Source organism: Nannospalax galili, unplaced genomic scaffold, assembly GCF_000622305.1.
Source record: "Nannospalax galili isolate Female #2095 unplaced genomic scaffold, S.galili_v1.0 scaffold667, whole genome shotgun sequence".
Taxonomy (NCBI): Eukaryota; Metazoa; Chordata; class Mammalia; order Rodentia; family Spalacidae; genus Nannospalax; species Nannospalax galili.
Genome location: NW_008358387.1, coordinates 2,184,860 through 2,196,055, shown reverse-complemented (window position 1 = coordinate 2,196,055; position 11,196 = coordinate 2,184,860). Strand labels below are relative to the sequence as shown.

The 11,196-nt window shown below is 41.9% G+C and overlaps 1 protein-coding gene across 8 annotated transcripts in view; it reads left to right on the top strand.

The window, feature by feature from the left end:
• Pwwp2a (PWWP domain containing 2A) overlaps positions 1-11,196 on the top strand; it is a 38,265-nt gene that overhangs the window by 9,793 nt on the left and 17,276 nt on the right. Inside the window, exons 1-2 of one of the 8 annotated variants that reach the window (XM_029557929.1) lie at positions 3,942-4,049; positions 5,346-5,731. The exons of 5 other annotated variants lie outside the window; for them this stretch is intronic. In XM_029557929.1, coding sequence (XP_029413789.1) covers positions 5,676-5,731 — 56 coding nt within the window. In that variant the 5' untranslated portion in view covers positions 3,942-4,049; positions 5,346-5,675. Of the gene's footprint in view, positions 1-3,941; positions 4,050-5,345; positions 5,732-11,196 lie in introns of those variants that run through there. 2 more of the 8 variants (XM_029557933.1, XM_029557934.1) reach the window with 2 other exon arrangements.

The window sequence follows — 11,196 nt, the reverse complement described above, 5'->3', positions numbered from 1 at the left end:
TCCTAACCACTGAGCCATCTCTCCAGCCACATTTTTTAAAATTATTTATTTTTTTTTTTTTATGTGTATGTGTGTATTGCCTGCCTGTAGGTAAGTGCACCCGTGTTGTGCAGTGCCCACAGAGGTCAGAAAAGGCTGTTGGATCCTCTGGAATTGGTGTTATGGACAGTTAGCTGCTGTGTGGGTGCTGGGATTCGAACCCAGGTCTTCTGCAGGAACAATCAGTGTTCTTACCTGCTGAGCCATTTCTCCAGCCCCAGAATTATATTTTTTTAAAAACTTATTTTAGGAGCTGGAGAGATGGCTCAGCGGTTAAGAGCACTGACTGCTCTTCCAGAGGACCTGGGTTCGATTCCCAGCACCCACAGGGTAGCTATGAACCGTCCTTAACTCCAGTTCCAAGGGAATCTGAAGCCATCTTCTGACCTCTATGGCATTGCATGACACTGATGCGCTCACATACATGCAGGCAATGCACTCATATACATAAAATAAAAATAATAAAATATTTTTAAAAAACTTACTTTGCTGGGCGTGGTGGTGCACGCCTTTAATCCCAGCACTCGGGAGGCAGAGGCAGGCGGGTCTCTGTGAGTTCAAGGCCAGCCTGGTCTACAGAGTGAGTTCCAGGACAACTGGAGCTACAGGGAGACCCTGTCTCAAAAAGACCAAAAAAAAAACCCCAAAACCTTATTTTAATGTATTTTGGGGGGATATCCAAATGGTATGTTTTTTGAAAATACTGTTTTCTCCACACCACTTCAGTGAATTGTGTGTGTATGTATGTGTGTGTGTGTGTGTGTCTGCAGGTACATTTCAAGTGGAGGCCAGATGTCAGCTTCAGGTGTCATTGCTCAGGAATCAGTTTTTGAGACAGGCTTTCTAGCTAGGACCTGGGGATGGTTAGGCTAGGCTGACTGGTCAGTGAGCTCCAGGGATCTGCCTGTGTCTCCAATGCTGGGATTACAAGTGGGTTCTCTGGGGATTGAACTCAAATTCTTTTGCATGCTGGGTAAGGACTTTACCAGCTGAGCTATGTCCCCAGCCCATGTTTCTGGAGTTACCTTTACTTTGAAATCATAACAGAGAATTCTTGTAAATTTTTTATCTAGAGTCTTAACTTTTTTTTTTTCCTCTCTTTTTTTTTTTTCTTTTAATAGACTATCTCATAGCCCAGGCTGGCCTGGAACTAGTATGTAGCTAGGAATGACTGCACTTTGCACTGACTTTGCACTGGTTCTCCTACCCCTACTTGGAAAGTCCTAGGATTCTAGGCATGTACCACTATACCCCAGGGGACTTTTTTTGGGGGGGGGTCTTTTAGAGACAGGGTCTCCCTGTAGCCACAGCTGTCCTGGAACTTGGTATGGCCTTGATCACACAGAGATCTTCTTGCCTCTGCCTCCCAAGTGTGGGGATTAAAGGTATGTACCACCATGCCCAGCTCTTGTCACTAATTTTTAAAATGATCCCTCATTGCACTATTGTTAAAAACTTTTTTTCTTTTATCGTCTTAAAATTTATTTATTTTGAGATAAGGTCATACTATGTAGACCAAGCTGGCCTGGAACTCCCAGAGCTCCACCTACCTCTGTCTTTTCCTCCTGAGTGCTAGTATTAAAGGAATGCACCACACACCAGACCTTATTTTATTCTTGATATAAACATTTCTTCCCCTTAAACTTTTTAGTTATGGGTTGAAGACCTCATTCTAATATGGGCATAGTGGTTTACCTCAGCACTGTGCAGGCTGAAGCAGGCCAGTGTGGGCTATAGAGAATACTTAGATTTCTTAAATGTAAAGACATTTTCTTTTCACCCCTTAATATTTGAACATGTGCTACCTAAGATCAATGTGCTGTCATTGTTTTCAGATTCAGCAGGTGTGTGTCTATGCATACATTCATACATTTTGTGTTTAAAAAATATTTTTATTCTTATTGTCTGTATATGATGTATATGTATGAGTCCAGGTGCACCAGTGTGTGGATGTCAGACAACTTTTGGGGGTTTGGTTCCTTCTACCCTGGGTCTGGGGATTAGACTCAGGTTGATGGCAAGTGCTTTCACTTGTTGAGCCATCTTACAGATCCTATTCTGATTTGAGATGGGGTCTTTCTCTGTAGTGTCTAGGCTGACCTTGAATTCAGTGTCCTGCTCCCATCTCCCAGGTGCTGGCAGTAGTAGCTACAGGAGGCTTTGATGGAAGTGCGCTTAATCTAGTTTGTACTTCTGTTCATTTCTACCACGTTTCCAACAAAATTTCCTGTATTTAGGTAGATAATACTTGATTTTGTTGTTTTGCTTGCTCATTTGCTTGAGATGTAATCTCATACAGCCAAGGGTGGCCTGGAACTTGCTCTCTGTCAGAGATGACTTAGAATGTCTAATCTTCCTTCTTCGACTTCCCAAGTGCTGTCATAGGCATGTGCCACCATTCCTGGTGTTTGCAGTGCTGACAGTCAAGCTCAGGGCTTTGTACATTGCTAGGTAAGCAGTCTACCAACTGAGCTATATCCCCAGTTCTTGCTTTGGTTTTTGAAATGAAGTCTCAGATATACAGCCCAGGCTGTCCTGGAATCCGATAGATCAAGTGAGCTACCTGACTTTACGTTAATTTTTGTAATTGAAAAAATGCACACCATAATCTTAACCATTGGGTATACAGTTTGGTAATGTTAAGTAAGCTCACATTGCTGTAAAGCAGATCTAGGACTTTGCCATTTTGCAAATTAAAACTGGGTACTGACTCAGATCCCCTTTCTCCTTCCCTAGTCCCTTGGAACCACCACTTCTGCTTTCTGCTTCTGTTTCTGTGAACGTGACTGGAGTAATACCCTCCTTAATTCACAGAGAATGTTTTCCAGGGACCCCAGTGGATACCCGAAACTGAAGTCCATATATAATTGTGTTATTTTTCTATTCTTACTTTTATTTTGCTGTTTTAGAGTACTGACCCCAAAGCCTTTTAAAATTTGTGTGATTTTAAAACCTTAAGTAAGAGCTAGATGTGGTGGTGCATGCCTTTAACCAAGGGTAGGATGATCTCTTTGAGATTGAGGCCAGCCTGGTCTCCACAGTGAGTTTCAGGCCAGCTGGGGCTACAAGGAGACCTTGTCTTGACCCCCTCCCCCCTCAAAAAAAACTTTAGTAAATAAGCTGATTGATTGTTAGTTTTATAAAATGAGTATGTCTTCACAGTTGTCACTTTTAAGTATAACATAATCCTCTTTATTCTGTTTGGACTCTTAATTAAGCTGAAAGTTGAATTGACTATGTATTTAGCAGCATAAAGTTTAGGCAGGGCTTAGTGGTGCAGGCCTGTAATCTAGCACTCAAGAGTCTGAGGCAGGAGGAAAGAGGCTAAGGCAGGAAATCATGAATTCAAGGCCAGTTTAGGTTACATAGACTCTTTCTCAGATTTTAAAAAATTAAAAAGTTTATAGCATTTTTCTTTTTTGGGGTGTAGGTGATCAAACCTAGGGCCTGGTACATACTGGCCCTTCCAGTGAGCCATACTTAGTTCTTCTAATCAAGTTATTTTCAGACTTTCAATACTAAATATATTTTACAATAAACCTAAAAATGGTTTTCAGGGGCTAGAGAGGTGGCTTAGTAGTTAAGAGCACTGACTGCTCTTGCAGAGGACCCGGGTTTGATTCCCAGCACCCACATGGTGGCTACAAACTGTCCTTAACTCCAGTTCCAGGGGAATCCAAAGCCCTCTTCTGACCTCTTTGGCATTGCATGACATGGGTGCACTCACATACATGTAGGCAATACACTCATACACATAAAACAAAAATAATAAAAAAAATTGGTCTTTTTAGTAACATAAATTCATAAAGTTCAACTCTACATGTCTCTTGCCTTGTTTTTACAGAAAAACTAAAGATCTTATGCCCTGTTAATAAATACTCTTTCTGCCATACTGAAAAGTTGTACTGTGAGGAAGCTGAGTTGATATAAGTCATAAATTGTCTAAAGTACAAAATGCTGGAATATGATGGTTTTAACGATCGTTCTCTAGACGTCTCTGGAAATTAAAGGTTACTCAGTGTTAAAATTTTTATCATTTTAACTTTTAAAAATATTTTTATGTGTATGAGTGTTTTTCTTGCATGTAAGTGTACCATATGTATGCAGTGCCCCAGAGATCAGAAAAGCTATATGATTGCCTTAGGCTGAAAAATACTGTAACATATACACATTTTGTGTATCTAATTATTTGCCCATGCTTACTTGGGATGCTTCTTTTGGCTGCTGTAAATAATGCTTCTGTGACTGTGGATGTGGGACTGTTTCTTTGAGGTCCTGCTTTTCATTCTTTGGATATGTACCCGGAAATGAGAATTGCTGGATCATACTGTGATATTTTTTTCTTTTTTTGAGACAGGGGTCTCTATAGCCCTGGCTAGTCTCAAATTTGCTGACCTCCAAGTTGCTGGCCTCCTAAGCGTTAGGAGTCAGGCATGAACCCCACCCCCCACCCCCCAAGCTGGTAATCCTGTTTTAAAGGGAATGGTTGTAAATTTTTTGTTTGAGGCTGGGTCTCCCAATAGCACCAGCTGGCCTGGGTCTCACAGAGATCTACCACCCTCTGCCTCCAGAGTGCTGGGATTAAAGGTGTAATCCACACCCAGCAAGAAAGTAAATTTTTTTTTTGTTTTTTGGTAAAATTTTCTATTGCATTTAGATAGTTATTGAATTAATTTCATTTGGCTTGAGATAAAAATTTGACCCCACAAAGAAATGTGACACAAAATAAGATGCTTCACACTTTCCCCTCATAACTTTTTTTTTTTTTTGGTCTTTTTGAGACAGGGTCTCCCTGTAGCCACAGCTGGCCTGGAACTCACTATGTGGATCAGGCTGGCCTTGAACCCATAAAGATCTACCTGCCTCTGCCTCCCAGTGCTGTGATTAAGGCCTGAGCCACCACACCCAGCCCTTCTTTTATAACTTATTATAAGGAGAGATACTTGTTTATTTTCTTGTGTTTATGTGTGCAGGTACATGAGTATGTGAAGGCCAGAGGTCAACCTCAGTGTCATTCCTCAGGAGCTGCCACATACCTTCACAAACAGGGGCTCACAGTGGCTAGCTGGCCAGCAAGCCCTAGGGATCTACCTCCCTCCACCTCCCCTGTGCTTGGATTACACACATGCTATCACGTACAACTTTTTACATGGTGCTAGGGCTCAAACGCAAGTCCTCATGCATGTGCAGCAAGCCCTTTACTGACAGCTATCTTCTCTGAGAGGTAGTTTCTAAAAACGTGCTTGAAATAAAATAACTGGATATTTTTCAAGTGGCTAATTGCATGTAATTTCTTTCTGCTGTAGGAGAGGACTTCATTTTGCTATCGTTGGCCTGTTTGCTGGACAGAAGTTTGGTCTAGCTAGAGCCCTTGGACCTACTTCAGCTAATTCTCCTGGACTTTTTTCTGAGTGTTTAATTCCTTTGAACTTGCTTACCTGTAGATTGCAGTACCTTTGTGTTTCTGTATTTTTGTGTGTGATTTTTGAAAAGAAGAATCCCCTCCTACATTTATAACTTGGAAAAAAGAATTGGAGAGAAGCAAATCAGTCAGTTGCGTTCTGCTAAACTGCTGTAAACAGGAAGGAAAACATAATTTGAGGTCAGAGGCAGTTGATTGAGGTGCTTTAAAGTTCATGCAGATGAACACTGCCAGCATTAAAAAAGAAAAGACAAACTTTACAAGTCAGAGGTAAGAATTATAAACATGAGAGTCAGATGTGTGGCATACACCTATGATCCCAGCACTCAGGAGGCTGTTGGAGGAGGAGCACCACAAGTTAGAGGCTGGCTTGAGCTGTGTAGTATCAGGCAAGCCTAGGCTGTAAAAGTTTCAAAAGCCAAAACTATTTTTAAAAATCCACAAATATGTCTGACTTTAAACAGGTAGTTGTTGGTAAACATTTCACTTAGGTTTCAAGTATTCCTTTGGAAAGGAATTTGGATAATGGTTTTGAGCTTTTTCCAGGAATAAATGAAAATTTAAGTATAGGATTAATTGGTAATACTAGATATTGAGCAAAATCATAAATAAAACTCAGATATCTTGGGACTGGAGTGGTAGCTTGGGTTAAAAGCACTTGCTGTTCTTCCAGAGGACCTGGGTTTGATCCTCAGCACTCACATGGCAGCTCTGGCACCCTCCTTTGGCCTTCACAGATACTACATACACACCAGTATACATACTGACAATCAAAACTTTGTACAAATAAAAATAAGTAAATCAGGGGCTGGAGAGATGGCTCAGCAGTTAAGAGTACTGACTGCTCTTTCAGTGAACCCGGGTTTGAGTCCCAGCACCAACATGGCGGCTACAAACTGTCCTTAACTACAGTTCCAGGGGAATCCGATGTCCTCTTCTGACATTCGAGACATTCCATAACACAGGTGCACTCACATACATGCAGGCAATGCACTCATACACATAAAATATAAAAATAAATAAATAATGGCCAGGCGTGGTGGCGCACTCCTTTAGTCCCAGCACTTGGGAGGCAGAGGCAGGCAGATCTTTGTGAGTTCAAGGCCAGCCTGGTCTACATAATGTGTTCAGGCTAGCTGGGACCACAGGAAGACCCTGTCTCAAAAAGATAAAAAAAAAAAAAATCATTAAGAAAAAAAATCTCATAGCCGGGCATGGTGCTGCATACCTTTAGCATGAGGCAGAGGCAGGTGGATCTCTGAGTTCAAGGCCAGCCTGGTCTACATAGTGAATTTCAGGCCAGCTGGGGCTATGGGGAGACCCTGTCTCAAAAAAGACCAGAAAAAAACCCCAAACACAAACAACAGCCAAAAAAACCCCTCATATATTAAACCCACGTTCTAGAATGAAATGGAAAAAAAATTTTTTTCCCCTTTAGATTTTGGAGACGAGGTCTCATTAAGTAGGTCAGGCAAGCATCAGACATTCCCAGCTTAGAGAACAACTTTCACACCTGCTAATCATGGTTACCCATTGACTGAAAGTTTTCATATTTATGTTGGTTTTGCCTTTTTGCATTAATGACCTTTTTTTTGGTTGTTGTTACTGTTTTGTTTTTTTTTTTTGAGTCCGGATCTCACAGAGCCAGGGCTGTGCTTGAACATCTGATCCTCCTGCTTCCACTTCCCAAGTATACTGGGATTACTGGCCTGTGCACAGGCGTGAGCCACCCCACCCAGCTTTTGCAGTGCTCGGTTGGAACCCAGGGCTTTCTGCATGCTGGGCAAGCACTTCCAACTGAGCTACATTCCTAGCCCTTAGCTTCCTTAGCAGCTTCTTTTTCAGTGATTTTTCTTGTCTCCACATAAAGTAACTGTTAAATACCAGTATTCTTCCCTTAACTTGGTACTTGGTACTTACTCAAGGCAATTATTTTTGGAAAACAAAATTTTAAATAATTACGGTCACAGGAATTACAAAGATAGTACAGAGGTCTCTATCTACCTTTCCCCACAAATTATTTTTGTTCTGTGTAATGCTGGAGCTCTGTCACATACAAGCAATGAGCTGTATCCTCTGCCCTCTTTAGAATTTTTTGAGATAAAATCTTGTAATACAGGGAGTTGGAGAGATGGCTCAGAGGTTAAGAGCACTGACTGCTCTTGCAGAGGACCCAGGTTCGATTCCCAGCACCTACATGGCAGCTACAAACCGTCCTGGAGTACAAAACTCCAGTTCCAGGGGAATCCGAAACCCTCTTCTGACCTCCGCAGCATTGCATGATATGGGTGTGCTCACATACATGCAGGCAATACACTCATAAAATAAAAATTATAAATTAAAAAAATCTTGCAATATAGCCCAAGCCACCCTGAAATTTAGGATCCTCTTGCTTCAGCCTCCAGAATGCTGAGCTAGCAGCCAAGTAGCACCATCCTTGGTGGCTCTTTTTACTTGGTGCTGAGGGTTGAACTTCTCAGGCTTAGCGCACACTAACATGCTTTGTCCTGGAGCTGTACCCACAGCTAGAATCTTTGTAGTAATACAAGACTGAAATGGGCAAGGGTTAGAATGGGCCACTGATAGAGGAGTGCCATGCTGCACATGGTAGGGAAAGGAGGAACTGCTTAGCATACCACTCAATTCTTCAAGTAATGTAAGCCGTTCTTTTAGAAGAAGCTCATGCAAGAAGCCATGAAAAATTTTCTCTGTTGAAGATGCTCATTGATGAACATCGATGTTGAACACAGCTGTTTTTAACTTGGAAAAACCTTAAAAGTGCTTAATGAATAGTTCAGATTATGGTTTTGATGTCGGAAAGCCTTAAAGATTCAGTATTTTGAGTGTGGTGGTGCACACCTTTAATCCCAGCACTCGGGAGGCAGAGGCAGGTGGATCTCTGAGTTCGAGGCCAGCCTCGTCTACATAGTGAGTTCCAGGACAGCTGGGGCTACAGGGAGACCCTGTCTCAAAAAGAAAAAAAAAGATTCAGTATTTTGGTACTACCTAACCTGTTTTCAAACACTCTAGGGGATTGTGATGAAGATCTTCACTGACTACTTGAGAAATTAGGGTTTAAAGAGAATATAATAGTGTTGCTACTTTTAAAAAAATAAGACATGATGTCAGGGCTCTACCATTGCACTACACCTCCATTCCTTTGCTTATTGAGAACACGGTCTTACTAGGTAACCCAGGCAGGTCTCAGACATGTGATCTTCTGCCTCAGCCTTGATAGTGCTGAGATTACAGGTATGTGATACTGTGCTAGCTTAGTGCTGCATTATAGGCTTACTAAGGTTTCATTTCTTAGGCTAATGGCTTTCAAACGTAGGCTTAGTTACTATAGATGTGTGTATATGTGTTTGGATGGGTTGAGACAGGGTCTCATGTTGTTGAGGCTAGCCTTGAACTCCTGATCCCCTCCCCTATATATACAATACATATATGAAACATTTACTGCAGTTCTAGGTAATTACTCTTATTGTTCAACACTGATTTTGATTTAGTCGCAGTGTGACCCTTGAGTTTGGTTTCATAATCAATGTCTCCATGGGTTTAATGATGCTCCTTCAGTGGTAAGTGTCCATGTGAGGGTGGCAGCATGATGGTTGAGGACATGTGATCCCTCTTTATTTCTCCCAAGGTGATTTATCTTCTGCTTTGAGGATATTTTATAATTATTTAATATTTTTCTGCTTTGCAGTCCAAGGTTGCCAATTGGCTTCCTTTTCATGACACATGGTTATAGTATTAAGCACTTTTCTGTTTCCTTGAATACCCTTTGGAGCAAGGCCAGGTGCGGTGGTTTACACCTTTAATCCCAGCACTGAGGAGGCAGAGGCAGAGGTAGGCGGATCTCTATGAGTTCGAGGCCAGCTGGGGCTATACAATGGGATCTTACCTCCAAAACAAAACAGAAAAACAGAACAGCTTTGGGGCCAGGAGTAGTTGCTCAAGCCTGTAATCCGAGCACTTAGGAGGTAGGATTGGGAGTTCAATATCTTTGACTTCGTAGTGAATTTGAGGCTAGCTTGTTTTACGTAAGACACTGTCTCAAAGACAAAAAAAGAAACAAAAGTACATTTTGGCTTTGGGGTCCAGCTCAACAAGTACAGGACTGGAGCATGAGGACCATGGTCAGTCAGCTGTGTTGCAAAGTGAGCAGTGAAACACTGCTTGAGAGTTTATATGCTCAAGGGACAAAGGTAAAGAAAAAACAATCTTGATGTGAAAGAACATTTTTACCTAAATCCACAGAGTGAACAGATCCCACAACTTGATATGCCAGCTTTAGAGTGATTGGCCAAGTCACTGATACTGAGTTAAAGTACGAAAACTCTAAATTCTATATTAGGGGGCTAGAAAGATGCTCAGTGCTTAAGAGTACTGACTGCTCTTGCCAAGGACTGGGTTTGATTTCCAGTACCCAGATGGTGGCTAAAAACTGTGACACCAGTTCTGGGGGATCCTGCGCTCTCTTCTGACTGACCTCCAAGGGCATTGCACAACACGGGTGCACTTACATAGGTGCAGGCAATATATACTCATACACATAAAATAAAAATAATAAAATATTAAATATGTTCTACATTAGTAAAATATAAATCTTTAGGTGAAGTACATTTTATGACTAACATTGATCCATTTATTGAGGATTATCTGTATCCTTGAAGGAGGAACTAGTATTACTCCCTTTGCACATGCAAAACTGAAATTTACAGTTGCTAAGAACTCTGAAGACCTCATTTTAGATCAGCTAGGTTAGGTGGTTCGTACCTGTAATCCTGGCACATGTGAGGCACAAGGAAGAGGATTTGAATTTAAGGCTAGTTTTACTGCATAGCAACTTCTAGGCCAGCTTGGAATACAGAGTGAGACCCTAGTATTACTCCCTTTGCACATGCAAAACTGAAATTTACAGTTGCTAAGAACTCTGAAGACCTCATTTTAGATCAGCTAGGTTAGGTGGTTCGTACCTGTAATCCTGGCACATGTGAGGCACAAGGAAGAGGATTTGAATTTAAGGCTAGTTTTACTGCATAGCAACTTCTAGGCCAGCTTGGAATACAGAGTGAGACCCCCATCTCAGAAAAACCCAGTTAAGGCTGGGCATGGTGGCACACGCCTTTAATCCCAGCACTCGGGAGGCAGAGGCAAGCAGATCTACATGGTGAGTTCCAGGACACCTGGGGCTACAGGGAGACCCCATCTCAAAAAGATCAAAAAATCCCCAAAAAACAACAACAACAAAAACCTAAGGACTGAGCAGAAGTATCAGTAGAATGATCTAGAATGATTAAGTGGTAAAGCTGGAATGGTCTTCCAGAAAATGGAACTCAGAGATAAGAGCTGGTTAGTAGAATAAAGAAAGAAGGTGATTAAAGGGGCAGCCTGGGTTTCCATTCCATTAAAAGGTGCTGCAGAGAGGGCAAACAGGAAAGGATACAAGTGGCAAAACCATGGCCGAAAACAGTTCTTAGAAAAGAAAAAGGGCTGGAGAGAGGGCTCAGGGGTTAAGAGCATTGGCTGCTCTTGCAGAGGACCCAGGTTTGATTCCCAGCACCCACATGGCGGTTAACAGCTTTCCGTTAACTCCAGTTATAAAGGATCCGACACCCTCTTCTGGTCTCCACGGGCATTTCATGACACAGGTGCACCTACCTATGTGCAAGCAATATATATATATATGAAGAGTGCCTTCCTATTGGAAGGTTCACTTCCTGCTGCGCAGC